At 56.9% G+C, this 19,798-nt stretch overlaps 2 protein-coding genes across 3 annotated transcripts; one reads left to right on the top strand and one right to left on the bottom strand.

The window, feature by feature from the left end:
* The first annotated feature begins 4,902 nt into the window (after positions 1-4,902).
* Positions 4,903-8,727, top strand: OAZ1 (ornithine decarboxylase antizyme 1). Its single transcript, XM_007994690.3, is given in 6 exon segments — positions 4,903-5,134; positions 6,710-6,767; positions 6,769-6,855; positions 7,111-7,283; positions 7,986-8,071; positions 8,206-8,727. Coding segments are annotated over 6 exon segments (693 nt in total). The 5' UTR covers positions 4,903-4,988; the 3' UTR covers positions 8,349-8,727.
* A 948-nt stretch (positions 8,728-9,675) lies between these two features.
* Positions 9,676-16,647, bottom strand: PEAK3 (PEAK family member 3). Of its 2 annotated transcripts, none has more exons than XM_007994687.3 (4): positions 16,453-16,647; positions 15,782-15,938; positions 13,222-13,751; positions 9,676-11,418 (listed from the first exon to the last, which is right to left on the bottom strand). In XM_007994687.3, the coding sequence occupies exons 2-4, from the start codon at positions 15,861-15,863 to the stop codon at positions 10,609-10,611; spliced, it is 1,422 nt and encodes a 473-aa protein (XP_007992878.3). In that variant the 5' UTR covers positions 15,864-15,938; positions 16,453-16,647; the 3' UTR covers positions 9,676-10,608. The 2 variants fall into 2 exon arrangements, with proteins under 2 accessions (XP_007992878.3, XP_007992880.3); XM_007994689.3 differs by having other exon boundaries at positions 15,782-15,867.
* Between the last annotated feature and the right edge of the window lie 3,151 nt (positions 16,648-19,798).

Raw genomic sequence — 19,798 nt, 5'->3', positions numbered from 1 at the left:
CAGGAAGACAGGGAGAAAAGGAGACCAAGATTCTTCTTTATTTTCCTGTGGTTTTTTTTTTTTTTTTTTGAGATGGAGTCTTACTCTGTCGCCCAGGCTGGAGTGCAGTGGCATGATCTCGGCTCACTACAAGCTCTGCCTCCCGAGTTCACGCCATTCTCCTGCCTCAGCCTCCCGAGTAGCTGGGACTACAGGTGCCCAACATCACGCCCGGCTAATTTTTGTTGTATTTTTAGTAGAGACGGGGTTTCACCATGTTAGCCAGGATGGTCTCGATCTCCTGACCTCGTGATCGGCCTGCCTTGGCCTCCCAAAGTGCTGGGATTACAGGTGTGAGCCACCGCGCCCGGCCATTTTCCTGCTTTCTTTCCTTTTCCTTTTCTTTCTTTCTTTTTTTTTTTTTGGAGACACTATCTTTCTCTGTCACCCAGGCTGGAGTGCAATGGTGTGGTCACAGCTCACTGCAGCCTTGACCTCCCGGGTTCAAGTGATCCTCTTGGCTTAGCCTCCCAAGTAGCTGGGACCACAGGTGCCCACCCCAATCCCAGCTAATTAAAAAAATTTTAATTTTTTTCTTTTCTCTTTTTTTAAGACGGAGTTTCGCTCTGTTGCCCAGGCTGGAATGCAGTGGGGCAATCTCGGCTCACTGCAAGCTCTGCCTCCCAGGTTCACACCATTCTCCCATCTCAGCCTTCCCAGTAGCTGGGACTACAGGTGTCCGACACCACACCGGCTAATTTTTTGTATTTTTAGTAGAGACGGGGTTTCACTGTGTTAGCCAGGATGGTCTCGATCTCCTGACCTTGTGATCTGCCCAGCCTCTGCCTCTCAAAGTGCTGGGATTATAGGCATGAGCCACCACACCCGGCCAAATTTTTTTAATTTTTAAAAAATTTCTAGAAATTTTTAAAATTATCGACGAAGTGAGAACCTAGTGATAGGGTCTTGCTATGTTGGCCAGGCTGGTCTCTAATTCCTGGGCTCAAGCGATTCTCTTGCTTTAGCCTCCCGAAGTGCTGGGATTACAGTCGTGAGCCATCATGTCCAGCCCCAATCCTTCTTTATTTTTACCTGTTTACATTTTATTTTATTTAACTTATTATTACAATTCTTTTAGAGACAAGGTCTCCCTCTGTCACTCACGTTGCAGTAGGGAGATCACTGCTCACTGCAGCCTTGACTTCCCTGGCTCAGGTGATCCTCTTGCCTTAGCCGCTAGAGTAACTGGAACTAGAGGTGTGCACCACCATGCCCAGCGAATTTTTAAATTTGCTGCAGAGATGGGGTCTGGCTATGTTGCCCTGGCGGGTCTTGAACTCCTGACCTCAAGCGATTCTTTTGCCTCTGCGTCCCAAAGTGCATACTAGGCCCACATATCCTTTTTAAAATCAGAGTCAGCTGGGCGTGGGGGCTCACACCTGTAACCCCAGCACTTTGGAAGGGTGAGGTGGGTGGATCACCTGAGGTCAGGAGTTCGAGACCAGCCTGACCAATATGGTGAAATCCCATCTCTACTAAAAATTCCAAAATTGGCCGGGCGCGGTGGCTCAGGCCTGTAATCCCAGCACTTTGGGAGGCCGAGACGGGCGGATCACAAGGTCAGAAGATCGAGACCATCCTGGCTAACCCGGTGAAACCTCGTCTCTACTAAAAAATACAAAAAACTAGCCGGGCGAGGTGGCGGGCGCCTGTAGTCCCAGCTACTCGGAAGGCTGAGGCAGGAGAATGGCGTGAACCCGGGAGGCGGAGCTTGCAGTGAGCTGAGATCCGGCCACTGCACTCCAGCCTGGGCGGCAGAGCCAGACTCCGTCTCAAAAAAAAAAAAAAAAAAAAAAAATTCCAAAATTAACTGGGCATGGTGGTGTGAGCCTGTAGTTCCCAGCTACTTGGGAGGCTGAGGCAGGAAAATCACTTGAACCTGGGAAGTGGAGGTTGCAGTGAGCCGCTGAGATCATGCCCCTGCACTCCAGCCTGGGTGACAGAGTGAGACCCTGTCTCAAAAATCAATCAGCCGGGCACGGTGGCTCACACTGTAATCCCAGCACTTTGGGAGGCAGGCAGATCATGAGGTCAGGAGTTTGAGACCAGCCTGGCCAATATGGTGAAATCTTGTTTCTACTAAAAATACAAAAATCAGCCAGGCATGGTGGTGCATGCCTGTAGTCCCAGCTTCTCGGGAGGCTGAGGCAGGAGAATCATTTGAATCCTGTAGGTGGAAGTTGCAGTGAGCCAAGGTTATGTCACTGCACTCCAGCCTAGGTTACAGAGCTAGACTCTGTCTCAAAAAAAAAAAAAAAAAAAAAAAAAAAAAAAAAAAATTCAATCAGTCAATCAATCAGAGTTATACTCTCTGCCTCCTCTGCCAGCATGCCTATCCCCTCAACCTTGATTTCAGAGGAAAACCCAGGCATGGGCCCTCTATCCTTGACCACCGACATCCTCTGCTGTCCCTTTCAGGCAGTTCAAGCCTCTTGAAAGATATGCCTCTTTCCCTCCCTGCTGTCTGGGGGTCCCTCACCAGTCACAGACTTCCCAGCTCTCAGCAAAGCACCTCCCACCCTGGTTCCCAGGGAGCCTGGCCAGGTGGGCCAGCTCGGCACAGTTGCTGATACTGGCGCTCATCCAGCGTGGCCTGGCCAGTGTGGGGGTGGCCCTTCTAGAAGCCTCACAGCATTGGCAGGCGGCCATCAGAGTTAGAGGTGGACAGGAGGAGGAAGTGAGAGCTGTTGCAATCAGGACAGAGGGACGGGGTTCCCTGGTCGTGACTGTTCTGGAAATCGCACTCGTGACCCGTTCATTTCGAGCACCCTCTTGCCTCAGTTCCCAGAGGAAGTCCTCAACTAGGGGATGTCATTCTGCCCCCAAGGGACATTGGGTGATGTTTGGGACATTTCTGGTTGTCATGACTTGGGGTGCTCCTGGCATGGAGTGAGTGGAGGCCAGGGACGCTGCTCAGTACCCTGCAGTGCCCAGGATGCCCCAACCCAAAGAACAATCCAAGCCCAATGTCCACGGGGCCAAAGGAGGAGACCCTGAGTTAATTATTTGAAACAGAGTCTGTTTTCTGCTCCAACCAGACACCAGGATAAAATCCCAATGGGGCAAACAGTATAAACCAGGAGGGCCGCAGCACCTGGGATTCTTCTCCTCTCTCCTTCCCCACTCAGGGTGTGGGCTGTTTTGTTTTTTGTTTTTTGTTTTTTGAGCCGGGCGCGGTGGCTCACCCTGTAATCCCCAAACTTTGGGAGGACAAGGCAGGTGGATCACCTGAGGTCAGGAGTTCGAGACCAGCCTGGGCCAACATGGTGAAACCCCATCTCTACTAAAAATACAAAAATTGTAATCCCAGCACTTTGGGAGGCCGAGGCGGGCGGATCACAAGGTCAGGAGATCGAGACCATGGTGAAACCCCGTCTCTACTAAAAAATAGAAAAAAATTAGCCGGGCGCAGTGGCGGGCGCCTGTAGTCCCAGCTACTCGGGAGGCTGAGGTAGGAGAATGGCGTGAACCCGGAAGGCGGAGCTTGCAGTGAGCCGAGATTGCGCCACTGCACTCCAGCCTGGGCGACAGAGCGAGACTCCGTCTCAAAAAAAAAAAAAAAAAAAAAAAAAAAAAAAAAAAAAAAAAATTAGCCAGGCGTGGTGGCGGGCACCTGTAATCCCAACTAGTTGGGAGCCTGAGGCAGGAGAATCGCTTGAACCCGGAAGGCGGAGGTTGCAGCGAGCCAAGATTGCACCACTGCACTCCAGCCTGGGTGAGAGCCAGGCCGGCTGCAAACAAAACAAAATTAAAACCATGAACGAAATCGGGATTTGCCAGAAGTAGCATTTTTGCTTGGTAAGAACAAAATTTAGTTTATACATGAAATATAAAATATTTTATTAAACCTCACTGCAAAGTGGCAACTTTTTGCGGAATTCATAGTCTACACACAAGCTATGTACCAGTATGTAACTGCCAAGAGTTCTATCTTTGCTTACTAAATGCAAACTGCAGTTCACACCTGAGATTTTTTTTCTGGGTTTAACCAGGAGGGGAAATATTTTTGCTGGATAAGTCCACATTTTAACTCAACAGGCGAAACAGTTTACCGAACTTAACCACCAAAGAAATCGTTTTTTCCTTGGGAGATCCACATTTTAGTTCATACATGAAATGTGTTTCTGAATTTTAACTGCCAGGAGTAGTGTTTTTCCTTAGGGTAAGTGTTAGTTTCCACAGGAAAAATCTGAATTTATCTGCAAAGAATAAAATTTTTGCTTAAGTCCAAATTGTACACGAAATATTTTACTAAATTTGAGTATCTTTAACATTGGAAGTTCTTTTTTAAAAAAACACTGGAAGCATTTTAAGAACTGCAAGACCAAATTAAAAAAAAATAAAACCAGTATTAGCGATGATTACCAGGAGTTACTGGAAATAATTTTGTGCTATGGGAGGATGGGCGCGTTTGGACACCCCTCCCAATACCCAGGGGCCTACCCAGGGGAGGGGTCCCGCTGCGTGAAGGGACCCTAGGGAGGGCGACGTGCACCACGACAGACAAACGGGCACTCGGAGAGCCCCGAAAATCGGCCCCAGCGAGCCGCCCACGCCCCAAGACACGGTTGTGGGGGCGGGGACGGCTCAGGGCGAGCGCAGCGCGTACCCGGCGCTATGGCAGCCCCGCCCCCGGGCGCCCGCAGAAGGACGCGCGCGGGAGGGGGCGTGGCCCGAGGCTCACCAACCAATCTCCAGAGCGCCTCTCCCTTTTCCTTTACCTTCCACCAATCAGACGCTGGAAGGGGCGGGCGTGACTGTTTTTCCCGGCGGCCCCGCGGCTCTGCCTCTCGTGCGGCCGCGTTCCCGGCGGTGCGGGGGGCGTGGCCCGGGCGCGGCGTCTATAAAGGCGGGCGGCGGCAGCAGCGCCATTTTGCGAACGGCGAGCAGCGGCGGCGGCGCGGAGAGGCGCAGCGGAGGTTTTCCTGGTTTCGGACCCCAGCGGCCGGATGGTGAAATCCTCCCTGCAGCGGATCCTCAATAGCCACTGCTTCGCCAGAGAGAAGGAAGGGGATAAACCCAGCGCCACCATCCACGCCAGCCGCACCATGCCGCTTCTAAGCCTGCACAGCCGCGGAGGCAGCAGCAGTGAGAGGTGAGCGCCCCGCCCCCGTCCGAAGCTTCCAGAAGCGCCGGCCGCGCAGGCCCGCGGGGGGGCCGTCCTCGGGGCGCCAGATAGGTCCCCGGCGCGCGAGATCCACCCCTTTGTCAAGGCCAGAGTCGTGCCGGGGACGAGGTAGGGGCTGGGCGGGCCTGGAGGTCCCCCCGGCCTTGGCATAGCTCTTGGGTCGGGTTTGGGGGTCACGGGTGCGGAGTTGGATTTGGGGGGCGCCGTCCGGGGCGCCTGATTTGGGGGTGGGGCATGAGTCGGAGGTCGGATTTGGGCGCAGGACGGGGAATGTCGGGGAGGTGTGTGTGTTTTGCGGGGTTCGCAGGATGGGACTCGGCTTTGAAGGAGGGGAGAGAGTTGGATTTGGGGGACGCAGACTGGAAATACGGTTTGGAGGAGGGGTGTGCGAGCTGGACGGATTTGGGAGGCGCAGGATGGGGCAATCTGGTTGGGGGCGGGGTCGGCCTTGGGGGGCCGGTCCGAGGTCAGGCAGGGCCCGCAGGGCCGGTGAATCTGCACTTTTCGGTCCCGGCCGTTGAGCGTGCGTTGCCGGAGCGGGGAGCGCTTCGCGGCGGACGAGCTCCCTTGGGTCTCCTGCGCCTCGATGTGGCCCCCCGCACGCAACCGACCTCGTGGGCCCCGTTTTTCGCCCCAGAGCGAGTCGGTCTGGATGGCCGGGGACGCGCGGGGCGAGGGCGCGTACGTAGACGGCACCCAGTTGTTCTCCGCGGGGGCCGTCGGGGAGCCGGGGGTCGCGCATTCCGACAACCCAGCAGCGCCCTGGGAAGTCCCCCGCCGCCTCCCGGGACGACGCGTCCCGCTTCCGGGGACGCGGGTGCCAGCTGCGGTTGTGGGGGAGCCCGCGGGATTTCGGTCGAGCTTCCACGACTGCGTTTCCCGAGGTGGGCGTCGCTGAGTCCCGGGGATCGGGAAGTTGGGCCGCGGTGCTGGCGGTGCCACGGTTTGGGGGCCGTGCAAAATGGAGGCAACTTTGGGGCCTGTTTACACCGCGCAGCAAATGGCTGCTGGCGCTGCCGGCTGCGCGATTGTGAAAATCTCCCCTGGGGCGCGGGGCCGCGTCTGCCTAGATGACGCAACCGGGAGGGCCCGGGCCCGGAGCGGGGGCGGGCGGGGGGCGGCCAGGAGCAGTAGCGGGGCGAGTCCTCCGCGAGGTCAGGCCAGGCCCGCCCCCTCCTCGCGAGGACAAGCAAGGGTTCCAGATTCTGACCGCAGTGCAGGGTGGAAAGGGGAAGCCGCGGCCGAGCTGAAAAGGGGAAGCGCCGGCTGGCGCGGTGGCGGGGGGGTGAGGCTCTGTCCCGGCGGGGCTACGTGAGGGGAAGGGACCCACTCCGCCCTGGGAGGGTTGGGCTATCCCGGGTGGCGCCGCCCGAGACGTCGGGGCTCAGTGACCGATGCCGTTGTAGGTGCTTGGGGCAGGCGTTGGAGCTGCCCTTGGGAAGCCCCGGGGGTGTGGGGGTGGGTGGCCGAAGACCGTCCGGGCGCCCTGGAGGGGTCTCCGCCGGGAGTCTGGCGCTGCCTGGTGATCGCATCTGCCTTCAGTTCCAGGGTCTCCCTCCGCTGCTGTAGTAACCCGGGTCCGGGGCCTCGGTGGTGCTCCTGATGCCCCTCACCCACCCCTGAAGATCCCAGGTGGGCGAGGGAATAGTCAGAGGGATCACAATCTTTCAGCTAACTTATTCTACTCCGTGAGTACGGCGCTGGGGTGGGCGGGGCTGGGGCTGCTCTGGGGCCGCTGGCACTTGTTGTGCACTTCGCTGCCGGTACCTGTGATTGAATTTAATCCTGGGAACCCTTCTGAGTTTCATCAGAGAGGGGGCACAGTCTGCACCCCAGGCCTTGCTTGAGCTGAACACGGCTTAGGCCCAAGCCTTAGCGCTACCGGTCTCTTGCCCGTGGGGTGAGTCGGGGTTCTGAATTACGCTGCACCGTCCCCCGGACAGGATGATCGGCTGAATGTAACAGAGGAACTAACGTCCAACGACAAGACGAGGATTCTCAACGTCCAGTCCAGGCTCACAGACGCCAAACGCATTAACTGGCGAACAGTGCTGAGTGGAGGCAGCCTCTACATCGAGATCCCGGGCGGCGCGCTGCCTGAGGGGAGCAAGGACAGGTGAGGGTGGGGACGGGGGGGAGGGGTGCTTGCCCAGGGTGGCAGGGACAGATGAGGGAGGGCACTGCCTTCAGGCAGCAAATATGGGGGCCACCATCGCTGTGTGGGTTGGGATGGGCCCCCCTTGTTTTTTTTTTTTTTTGAGAGGGAGTCTTACTCTTGTCGCCCAGGCTGGAGTGCAATGGCATGATCTCTGCTCACTGTAACCTCCGCCTTCCGGGTTCGAGTGATTCTCCTGCCTCAGCCTCCCGAGTAGCTGGGATTACAGGCGCCCGCCACCCATGCTCAGCTAATTTTTGTGTTTTTAGTAGAGAACGAGGTTTCGCTGTGTTGGCCAGGCTGGTCTCAAAACTCCTGACCCCTTGATCCGCCCACCTCGGCCTCCCGAAGTGCTGGGATTACAGGCGTGAGCCACCGCTCCCGTTCTGGGATCCCTTTTTAAAAAGTGCATTCCAAGTTTGTACCCTGGGATTCCACCCTCCAGGGGATACCGGGCAGTGTGTGAGAGCCTTTCTGTCCCGGGCCATGCACGTGGGTGGGTGCAGCGGTGCTGCTCACCACGGCGGTGTCAGGACGGCCCCACCCAGAGAACGATCCGGGCCCCAGGGGGACCCTGGAGTAGAGTGGGCTTCAGGGTAGCTGCTAAGGCCCAGGAGGTAGGTGGGCGGGTCGGGCTAGCCAAGACTCTGACACCCGCTGCAGCTTTGCAGTTCTCCTGGAATTCGCTGAGGAGCAGCTGCGAGCCGACCATGTCTTCATTTGCTTCCACAAGAACCGCGAGGACAGAGGTAGGTGACTCGCATCGCCTTCAGCAGGGTGTGTGGGGGCACCTGCCATGCACCTTCATTTTCTCCCGGCGGGGGTGTGGGGGGCGGGTGGGGGCTCCTGGGCGGCGGGGTTTCTGACGGCTTCTCCCCCACAGCCGCCTTGCTCCGAACCTTCAGCTTTTTGGGCTTTGAGATTGTGAGACCGGGGCATCCCCTTGTCCCCAAGAGACCCGACGCTTGCTTCATGGCCTACACGTTCGAGAGAGAGTCTTCGGGAGAGGAGGAGGAGGAGGAGTAGGGCCGCCTGTGGGCTGGGCATCTGGCCCCTGGGGCCACCCCTTGTCAGCCGGGTGGGTGGAAACCGTAGACTCGCTCATCTCGCCTGGGTTTGTCCGCATGTTGTAATTGTGCAAATAAATGCTCACTCCAAATTAGCGTATATTTCTTGAAGTTTAATATTGTGTTTGTGATACTGAAGTATTTGCTTTAATTCTAAATAAAAATTTATATTTTACTTTTTTATTGCTGGTTTAAGATGATTCAGATTATCCTTGTACTTTGAGGAGAAGTTTCTTATTTGGAGTCTTTTGGAAACAGTCTTAGTCTTTTAACTTGGAAAGATTAGGTATTAATCCCCTCTATTGCTCTCCGAAAACCAATAAAGTGATTACACCCGATGCACATGGCTCCGTGGTGGTGACGCCGGGGGCTGGTGGGAGGAGTGCCTGGGACCACAGAGGGCCCTGGGTAGAGGGGTCGCAGGGGACTTGTCACCAGGGCAGCTGCAGGACCCCTCCCACGGAGGAGACCCCCTGGGCTGGGAGGCCTGGGCCCTCAGCTTGGCGTCAGCCTTGCCACTGTTCGCTTGGAGCCCCTTCCTGCATCGCGTCCCCTTCCGCCCCCCCCGGGCCTGCGCATGGGGATGTCTGTTCCCGACTCCTTTGGGTCACCGTGTTACTGGCCGCGCCCGGGGACCTGCAGCGCTGTTCAGGGTTCAGGTCAGGAGCACTTCCGGTGGCGTCAAGGCCTGGAGCGCTTCCGGGTCTGCGACCCCCGCCGTTTGCGCGGGGCTGCGCCACCTGCCGGCCGCATCCGGGAGCATCACCCGGAAAGTTAGGGCCAGGCCTGGCCGGGAAACCGATTGGAAAGAGGAGGAAAGGCACTCGAAGAGATTGTAGCCTTGGCGAGCGGGGGCAGGGGGATATTCAGCCGTTTGAGCATGGTGGGGTCGGCTGGGAAGATAGATGTGAACACAGACACTCTCAGCTCATTTGGGCAGTGCAAATGCAGAGAAGGGGTGTTAGAGCTGAGGCGTTGCAGGATGAATAGGAGTCTGAACCAGAGTAGAGGGGGCTATTTCCGGCGTTAAAAACAACTTGGGCAAAGGCATAGAGGCCGGAAAGTACAGGGATAAATGACGTGGGGTTGGAGACTGAGGAGACTTTGGAAGAGACCTGTATGTATTCTGAGGCACTGGGGAGCCATGGGAGGTGTTTGAGCTGGAGAGGGACCTCATATCTGGGGTTGGAAAGATCCTCCCAGGACTGCCATGGGGAATGGAATGGAAGGGCAACTCTGAGTCTCCAGGAAGGAGGCCACAGGCAAGTGCAGTGCGGTGTGTCAGAGGCATAAAGACTGCATTCCCCTCCAGTGAGTCTACTCTGTGCCTGTTTATTCCATCATCCTGCAGTATTAAGTGAGCACCTACCGTGTGCCAAGCCTGGCCTTTGCCCCCAGGGAACTCACAGCCTTGGGGACAGTAACAGAGGAATAAATGCTCCTGGGAGTGGGCGGAGAACGAAGGGTAAGGAGCTAGCGAGGGCCCAGAGGGGGCACCTTTATTCGTTTAGATAAAGTGGAACTGGAACAGTATGGCAGAGGGAACAGCCTGCACAGATGCTTGGGGGTGGGAAAGAAGTTAGTGTGTCATGGAGGAACAGGAAGGGAGGCAGGGTGGGTGCAGAGGGATTGTAAGGAGGTGGCAGGGAACCGCGGGGACTGTTTTAGGGATGGTGAGTCCAGACGCCTCTGAGATGAGCTGGGTGTCTAAGGTCCCAGGGAGCCTTCCCTTCCTGTGTCACCACCAAACAATTCTCCACTAGGGACATGGCCAAAATCGCTGGCCGTCTTCAGCACAAGGGGGTGCTCCAGGGCCAGGAATGCTCTGGTCCCGGCATTGGCCTCTCAGGGAGACAATGACAAGACTCACCGCGGAAAAGTGCCCTGGCTGCTGGGGAAAGCGGAACACAGAGAGACACTCATCAGCGGGGGTGTCCACACCTGGAAGTGGCCTGGGGGCCCTGGCTTCAGACAGCTGCTGCCCACACAACAGGCGCTGGCCAGCCCCCAGCCCTGGAGGGGTAGCTGCACTCCTGGGAAGCCCTTGACCCACATCGCCAGCACGAGAGGGGAGACCCTGGAGGGGGGCGCTGCTCTTTCTGCTGCGTCCCTGGACTCTGCAGGAAGAGGTTGTCTTGGCTATCATAGAGACGCTGACCTCAGCCCCAGCCCTGCCTCCTGGGCAGGCCTGGACCTGGTGTGTTCGCCCTGGGTTGGCTTCAGTCCCACAGCAGCGCCAGGGCCTGGCCCATAGAGGACTCGGTGGCCTCGGCCAGGTATTCGCAACACAGCCAGTCCTCGAGGCTGGGCGCTTCCCCACCTGCGGCCCGCTCTGCCAGGCGCAGGACCAGCAGCCCGCGGTGCAACCGCAGCCAGGGCCCGAGCGCCCTGAGCCAGGGACTGAGCGGTGCTCCGCGGCCGCGCATCTCCGGGCCGGGTCCCCAGAGCAGCGCCTGCAGCGCGCCCCGCGTCCGGGACGCCGAGGGCTGCAAGCGGGTCAACTGTGCTGCCAGGCGCTCCAGGCCCGCGGCCAAAGGCGTGGTCGAGGGCGCAGCAAGGCCTAGCATCTCGCGGAGGAGGCTGCCCAGCTGCGGCGCGTGGGGGCCCGGGGAGCCCGGGGGTCCGGGGGGCTGCAGACAGACGCGGCCAAAGTCAGCGAGGAGTAGGCGCGGGTGCCCAGTCGCCGCACAGCCCCGAGGTGCCGCCAGCAACAAGTTCTCTGGCCGCAACTCGACCAGGGCCGCGCCCCACGCCTCCAGGAACTCCAGGGCCGCGCTCAGCTGCAGCAGCACCAGGGCCACGGCCCACACGAACTCCTCCGGCGGCTGCGTGCAGGCCTCCATCAGCCACTGCGCCACCGTGCGCTCCGGCACCTCTGCTGCCAGCGCCACCGCGCCTCTCCAGGGCGCCCCGGGCAGTGTGCCTTCAGGCACCACGCCACACAACCCCTGCAGATTGAAGTGTGGAGACAGGGAGGCCTGCAGCTCCAGGCCCCACGGGTGGGGCACGTCCGCCCCGGGCTTGGGTACCTGCAAGGCAGAGGGGGTGTCGGGGCCTGAATCACTGGGCCCCCCACCAGCACTGCCCGCCCCAGAGCGACCTGCCACGAAGTCTCCCCCGCACACCCCCAAACTGCCCCCACTATGGCTGGGGGTGGGAGACTGCCTGCATCCCTCCAGCAGCAGGAGGTCGATGTTAATTGGGAAGTTAGTCACCAGTAAGGGCTTTTAGGAAAATTAAGCCAGGGAAGAAGATGGTGGCAGTGTCCCTGGGCAATGAGTTCGAAAGCAGATTCCTGGGCCGGGCACGGTGGCTCACGCCTGTAATCCCAGCACTTTGGGAAGCAGGGGGATCACTGAGGTCAGGAGTTCGAGACCAGCCTGGTCAACACAGGGAAAGCTCGTCTCTACTAAAAATACAAAACTAGCTGGGCGTGGTGGCGCGCCTGTAATCCCAGCTACTTCGGAGGCTGAGGTGAGAGAATCGCTTGAACCCAGGAGGCGGAGGTTGCAGTGAGGGGAGATCGTACCACTGCACTCCAGCCTGGGCAACAGAGTAAGACTCTGTCTCAAAAAACAAAACAAAACAAAACAAAACAAAACAAATAGATCCCCGGCCACAGAGGTGTGGGAGGGGTTTTGACAAGGGCTCCAAGGCCATATCCATGGCCCCACACTTTAGAAACGTGGTTTCCTGGGTTAACTGTATTGATTCACATGTTAGTTGCAAAATAAACAAGTCTAATATGGTCTGGATCTGTGTCCCCACCAAATCTCATGGCAATTGTAATCCCCAGTGTTGGAGGTGGGATCTGGTGGGAGGTGACTGGATCTTGGGGGTGGTTTATCATGAATGGCTCCGCACCATCCTCCTTGGCACTGTCGTTGGGATAGCGCGTGAGTTCTCGTGAGATCCGGCTGTGTAAAGGTGCATGGCACCTCCTCCCTCCCTTCCTCCTGCTCCTACCATATGAGATGGCTGCTCCCGCTTCGCCTTCCACTATGATTGGAAGCTTCCTGAGGCCTCTCCAGAAGCAGAAGCCACCAGAACCATGAGCCAGTTAAGGCTCTTTTCTCTATAAATGACCCAGTCTCCAGTATTCCTTGTTTTCTTTTCTTTACTTTTTTTTTTTTTGAGACAGAGTCTCACTCTGTCTCCCAGGTTGGAATACAGTGGTGCAGTCTCGGCTCACTGCAACCCCCACCTCCGGGTTCAAGCGATTCTCCTGCCTCAGCCTCCAAGTAGCTGGGACTACAGGCGCACACCACCACGCCTGGCTAATTTTTGTATTTTTAGTAGAGACGGAGTTTCATTATGTTGGCCAGGCTGGTCTCGAACTCCTGACCTCATGATCTGCCCGCCTTGGCCTCCCAAAGTGCTGAGATTACAGGCGTGAGCCACTGTGCTGCCCAGCCTTTTTTTTTTTTTTTTTTTTGAGACAGAGTCGCTCTGTTACCCAGGCTGGAGTGCAGTGGCACATTCTTGGCTCACTGCAAGCTCCGCCCCCCAGGTTCACGCCATTCTCCTGCCTCAGCCTCCCAAGTAGCTGGGACTACAGGTGCCCGCCACCACGCCTGGCTAATTTTTTGTATTTTTAGTAGAGACGGGGGTTTCACCGTGTTAGCCAGGATGGTCTCAATCTCCTGACCTTGTGATCTGCCCGCTGTGGCCTCCCAAAGCGCTCGGATGACAGGTGTGAGCGCTGGGCTCCAGTATTTCTTTACAGCAGTGAGAGAACTGACTCACAGAAAGGCCAAGCGAAACAAGCCCTGGGTTATGCCTAAGATGGGACACTGGGGACACCTCAGAGAAGGTGGGGCCGTGAGTCTCACCTTGGCGACCAGGATGTGCCAGGCGTCGTCATGCACGCGCACCACGCGGTAGTACAGGGCATCCCCACTCTCTGCGCAGGGCGAGCTGTCCAGGAGGCGGAAGCCGTGGCCAGGGCGGCAGGGCCCGGGGTGGCCCCCCATGAACCGGGTATGGAGCCGGGCATAGATGGCACGGAGGCCCTGCAGCTGCCGGGCAGCCAATGCAGCGTGCACAGCCTCTGGACTGTGCAGATTGCGGAGGGACAGGCCCAGTGGGGCATCAGTCAGGCCAAAGGTCAGCTCTGCAGGGGGACAAGCTGGTCCCACCTCAGCCTGGCTCTTGTCCACACTGTGGGACCACAGAAAGGGCCTCCGAGGCAGCTGTACTTGGATGGAGCTGGCATGGGGGATCCTGCGGTTGGGCAGTGACTGGGTCCGGGTTAGGATTTTCTTGGGCAGGGGTGGGGGCAGGGGCTGTGGGTCGGTGGAGCGGGACCCAGGGGTCCGGGGGCGGCAGGCCTTGGAGGGCAGCAGGTGGGCACGGATCTCACCTGCAGGGAGAGACAGTGGGGAGGGTTGAAGACAGGCGGAGTGGGAACGGGACACATGACTCCACCTCTCAGTCTCGGTTTCCCCATCTCTAACATGGAAGTAATAAGGCTGGGCGCCGGTGGCTCATGCTTGTAATCCCAGTACTTAGGAAAGTGGAAACTGAGACAGGAGGATCACTGGAACTTAGGGTCTGAGACCAGCCTGGGCAACCTAGTGAGACCCTCTCTCTGCAAAAATTTAAACAAATTTGCCAGACGCGGCCGGGCGTGGTGGCTCACACCTGTAATCCCAGCACTTTGGGAGGCCAAGGCGGGAGGATCATGAGGTCAGGAGATCGAGACCATCCTGGCTAACACGGAGAAACCCCGTCTGTTACTAAAAATACAAAAAATTAGCTGGGCGTGGTGGAGGGCGCCTGTAGTCCCAGCTACTCGGGAGGCTGAAGCAGGAGAATCGCTTGAACCTGGGAGGCGGAGCTTGCAGTGAGCTGAGATTGCGCCACTGCACTCCAGTCTGGGGGACAGAGCTTACGGAAGGGGAAACTGAGGCTCATAGGAGGATGGATCAGTTTCAGAGAATGGTGCCACCCAGCACTCAGTGACTCCTACTCTTACCTCTGTGACTTTGGGCAGGTGTCTCTCTGGCTTTTTTTTTTTTTTTTTTTTTGAAGTCTTGCTCTATTGCCTAGCCTGGAGTACAGTGGCCCAATCTCGGCTTGCTGCAACATCTGTCTCCTGGGTTCAAGCGATTCTCCCACCTCAGCCTCCCGAGTAGCTGGGATTACAGGCGCCCGCCACTATGTCCGGCTAATTTTTGTATTTTCAGTAGTGGAGATGGGGTTTCACCATATTAGCCAGGCTGGTTTCAAACTCCTGACCTCAGGCGATCTGCCTGACTCGGCCTCCCAAAGTGCTAGGATTACAGGCTTGGATCACTGCACCCGGCCTTTTTTTTTTTTTTTTTTTTTTTTTTTTGAGATGGAGTCTCCCTCTGTCGCCCAGGCTGGAGTACAGTGGCTCAATCTTGGCTCCCTGAAACCTCTGCCTCCCAGGTTCAAGAAAGTCTTCTGCCTCAGCCTCTCCAGTAGCTGGAATTACAGGTGCGCACCACCGTGTCTGGCTAATTTTTGTATTTTTAGCAGAGACTGGCTTTGCCATGTTGGCCAGGCTGGTCTTGAACTCCTGGCCTCAAGTGATCCTCCTCCTTGACCTCCCAAAGTGCTGGGATTAAAGGGTGGGATTACAGGCATGAGTTACCGTGCCCAGCCCCTCTCTCTTTTTATTATTATTATTATTATTATTATTATTTTGAGACAGAGTCTCGCTCTCTGGCCCAGGCTGGAGTGCAGTGGCCGGATCTCAGCTCACTACAAGCTTCGCCTCCCGGGTTCACGCCATTCTCCTGCCTCAGCCTCCTGAGTAGCTGGGACTACAGGCGCCCACCACCTCGCCTGGCTAGTGTTTTGTATGTTTTTTTTTTAGTAGAGATGGGGTTTCACCGTGTTAGCCAGGATGGTCTCAATCTCCTGACCTCGTGATCCGCCCGTCTAGGCCTCCCAAAGTGCTGGGATTACAGGCTTGAGCCACTGCGCCTGGCCTCTCTTTTTAATGGTATATATTTTTTTCTCTTTCATGGCTCACTGCAGCTTTGACCTCCTGGGCTCAAGGGATCCTCCTGCCTCAGCCTCCCCAGTAGCTGGGACTGCAGGCGCTTGACACCATGTCCATCTTATTTTTTATTTTTTTGTAGAGATGGGGGGGCGGGTCTCATTATGTTGCCCAGGCTGGTCTTGAACTCCTGGCCTCAAGGGATCCACCTGCCTCGGCCTCCCAAGGTGCTGGGATTACAGGCGTGAGCCAACACACCCCGCCCACCAACCCACAGGTTATTTTTCAGCCCTTGCCCACTCCGGGCCTTCCTGAGGTCACTCATTTTACCAACTGCTGCTGTTCCCAGAGGACACGGTGTCCTCCACCCCCTGCCACTCCCTGCACCCCCCCGGCCCAGGGCTCCCTGGGGAGCTGCTTACCGAGGTTGCTATACGTGGGCTGAGTCGACCAGGTGGGGTCGTCGGGCTCAGGGGGCTCTGTGGGGGTCTCCGGGCTGCTCATGTTGCTGGGGGAAGGTCAGACGGGGCGTGGTGGGGTGGCGCACGCACAGGGCGACATGGGAGGGGTCCGTGAGTGCTGCAGCATGGGAGACCGTTGAGGCCCCCTGCTCCAGCGCCCTTGGTGAGAACAGGGGCACCCACACTCCACTCCCTTGTCCAGTTTTGACCCTGCTGTGTGATCCTGAGTGGGTTTCCTGCCCTCTCTGGGCCCCTGCTGTGTGATCCCAAGTGGGTTTCCTGCCCTCTCTGGGCCCCTGCTGTGTGATCCCGAGTGGGTTTCCTGCCCTCTCTGGGCCCACTTCCTCAATCATGAGGCAGGTCTGTCACCCATTAATCTTCCAGGCAGTGGGAAGGAACCCCCACTGCACGTTTGGGATGGGGACAGAATGTTCAGCCTGAGGACAGGTCTTTGGGGGTCAGTTGTGGGGAAGACAGTGTCCAGGGACCCAGGGATCCACGCTCAGGCCTCCTCCCTGAGGGCTCAGCTGTGCGGTTGCTGTCAGCAGCCAGGCCCCAACCCACCCCCGCCCAGATCCCCACCTGAAAAAGTGACCGCTTCTGTCCAGCTCCCCGCTCCAGGAGCCCCCTACCTTCAAGACTGGCGTGCCCTCTGGGGGAGGAGGGGTCCTGGGGGACGAACTCCCAATGGCCACAGCCCCTGGCCTCGAAGGAGGGGTCTGACCTAGCGCCGGCAGCTGACAGGAAAGCGTCCGGCCAACTGTCAGACCGCAGCCCGGGGTGGGGCGGAGGCATTTCGGCAACACTTCCCCACCCACCGCGGCCACCCCCTCCCCTGCCCGCCCTCAGAGGACCCAGGAGGTGGGATCTGAAAGTCAATAGCACCAGGGCTGACAGCCTCAGAGGCCAGGCTGGGGTAGGGGCAATGAGGAGCCCTGTGAGATGGGCAGAGGGGCAGAGCTGGCCCACCGTAGGGAGGGCACAGAACGTGGTGGCGGCTGTCCCTGGAGAAGGTGAAAGTGGGGTCTGTGGGTTTCACTTCCCAGGGAACCGCCTCCCCTCCTGTGGCAGCATCTTGAGGAGCCCCCAGCGGCCCCCTGCCCGATCCCAGGGCCCCCGAATGTGGAGTGTGGGCGAGGACCCTCCCGGCTCTGCCGCGCGTCGCTGTGTGACTGTGGACAAATCCCCACCCCCTCCCTGCTCTGGCCAATAAAGTAAAGCGTCTCCCGCATCCCGCCTGGTAACAGCCGCGCCTGCTGGATTTTTCTTTGAAAAAAACGGAATCGGCTCACTTTCCCCCTTCCCCCTTCCCCCTTCCTCACTGCCTTGATGCATTTATTTAGAAAAGACGTTGTAGATAAAATCACCATAAATGGAAAAATCAAGAATGGAAAAAACCCAAGGAAAAGCAGACACGGGGTGAAATTCCAGCTGAAGTGTGTGCCTGTCAAAACTGTCTTTTTTTTTTTTTTTTTGGAGACAGGGTCTCACACTATTGCCCAGGCTGGAGCGCAGTGGGGCAATCGCAGCTCACTGCAGCCTGCAGGAAACTCCTGGGGCGATCCTCTGGCTAAGGAAGGAGCCCACTACTCCTCCTGCTGCCCTCCTCCCCCCACCTTGCCTAGTTCACAAGACAGGAGGAGAGAGACAAAGCAAACAGTTAGAAAGAAACAAAAGTAAGATAAATAGCCAGACAACCTTGGCACCACCATCCGGCCCTAGGAGTTAAAAAGGTAATAATAGGGCCGGGCGCGGTGGCTCAAGTCTGTAATCCCAGCACTTTGGGAGGCCGTGACGGGCGGATCACGAGGTCAGGAGGTCGAGACCATCCTGGCTAACACGGTGAAACCCCGTCCTACTAAAAAATACAAAAAACTAGCCGGGTGAGGTGGCGGGTGCCTGTAGTCCCAGCTACTCGGGAGGCTGAGGCAGGAGAATGGCGTGAACCTGAGAGGAGGAGCTTGCAGTGAGCTGAGATCCAGCCACTGCACTCCAGCCTGGGTGACAGAGCAAGACTCCGTCTCAAAAAAAAAAAAAAAAAAAGTAATAATAGGCTGGGCGTGGTGGCTCACGCCTGTAATCCCAGCACTTTGGGAGGTTGAGGTGGGCGGATCACGAGGTCAGGAAATTGAGACCATCCTGGCTAACACAGTGAAACCCCGTCTCTACTAAAAATACAAAAAATCAGCCGGGCATGGTGGCGGGTGCCCATAGTCCCAGCTACTCAGGAGGCTGAGGCAGGAGAATGGCGTGAACCTGGGAGGCAGAGCTTGCAGTGAGCCGAGATCGTGCCACTGCACTCCAGCCTGGGCGACAGAGCGAGACTCTGTCTCAAAAAAAAAAAAAAAAAAGAAAAAAAAAGTAATAATAATAACATCGATCCCTGACCTAAACTACTTGTGTTGTCTGTAAATTCCAGACACTGTATGGAAAAAGCATTGTAAAACTTTTTGGTCTGTTACCTCATGCCTGTAGTCCCCAGTCATGTTCCCCACACTTGCTCGATTTATCACGACCCTTTCACATGGACCCCTTAAACTTGTGAGCCTTTAAAAAGGCCAAGAATGTCTTTTTTGGGGAGCTCGGCTCTTAAGACGCGAGTCTGCTGACGCTCCCGGCCAAATAATCCACTTCCTTCTTTAATCCGGTGTCTGAGGAGTTTTGTCTGCTGTTCGTCCTGCTATACTGCCTCGGTCTCCCAAAGTGCTAGGATAACAGGTGTGAGCCAACCTGCCCGGCCCCAGAGATGCTCTTGCAGCAAAGATTGAGTGTGTTTCATGTGGGGTTCCTGATCCCATTTCCCTGAGGGGAAATGGGCCCAGAGACAGTATGGGCTCCATCAAGGGTCACACAGCAGCTCGAGGCTGGGAGCAGAGGTCCACAGAGCCACTGCTGAGTCCCCCTGACCTCCCCCAATCCCCTGAGAAGGGGGAAGAGGGGAAGGAGACTACCTCTCCCTTATGAACATCCTTCGAGTGGGTCCTGTGCCACACTTTTTTTTCTTTGAGACACGGTCTCGCTCCATCACCTACACTGGAGTGCAGTGGTGTGATCATAGCTCACGGCAGCCTCCGCTTCCTGGGTTCAAGTGATCCTCCCACCTCAGCCTCCTGAGTAGCTGGGACCACTGGCGTGCACCACCATGCCTGGTTAGTTTTTATTTTGTTTATTTATTTTTGAGGTGGAGTCTCACTCTGTCGCCCAGGCTGGAGTGCAGTGGTGCAATCTTGGCTGACTCCAACCTCTGCCTCCTGGGTTCAAGCAATTCTCCTGCCTCAGGCTCCCAAGGTACTACAGCCACCGGCTACCATACCTGGCTAATTTTTGTGTTATTATTATTATTTTTAGTAGAGTTAGGGTTTCACCATGTTGGCCAGGCTGGTCTCAAACTCATGACCTCAGGTGACCTGCCCACTTTGGCCTCCCAAAATGCTGGGGTTACAGGCGTGAGCCACTGCGCCTGGCCAGGGCACAGAGTTTAAAATGATGCAAAAGCTGGGCAAATGCCTATAAAAAAAATTAGCCGGGCATGGAGGTGGGTACCCGTAATCCCAGCTACTCTGGAGGCTGAGGCAGGAGAATTTCCTGAACCTGGGAGGCAGAGGTTGCAGTGAGCTGAGATCCCACCACTGCACTCCAGTCTGGGTGGCACAGCAAGACTCCATTTAAAAAAAAAAAAAAAGTCTGGGCATGGTGGCTCATGCCTGTAATCTCAGCACTTTGGGAGGCTGAGGTGGGCAGATCACCTGAGGTCGGGAGATCGAGACCATCCTGGCCAACATCGTAAAACCCCATCTCTACTAAAAATACAAAATTAGCCAGACGTGGTAGCCTGAGCCTGTAATCCCAGCTACTCAGGAGGCTGAGGCAGGAGAATCGTTTGAACCCGGGAGGCAGAGGTTGCGGTGAGCCAAGATTGTGCCAATGCACTGCAGTCCGGGCGACAAGAGTGAAACTCTGTCTCAAAAAAAAAAAAAA

This window comes from Chlorocebus sabaeus, chromosome 6 (assembly GCF_047675955.1).
Source record: "Chlorocebus sabaeus isolate Y175 chromosome 6, mChlSab1.0.hap1, whole genome shotgun sequence".
NCBI classification, from domain to species: Eukaryota; Metazoa; Chordata; class Mammalia; order Primates; family Cercopithecidae; genus Chlorocebus; species Chlorocebus sabaeus.
The sequence above is the reverse complement of the archived record's forward strand: the minus strand, read 5'-3'. Positions and strand labels throughout refer to the sequence as shown.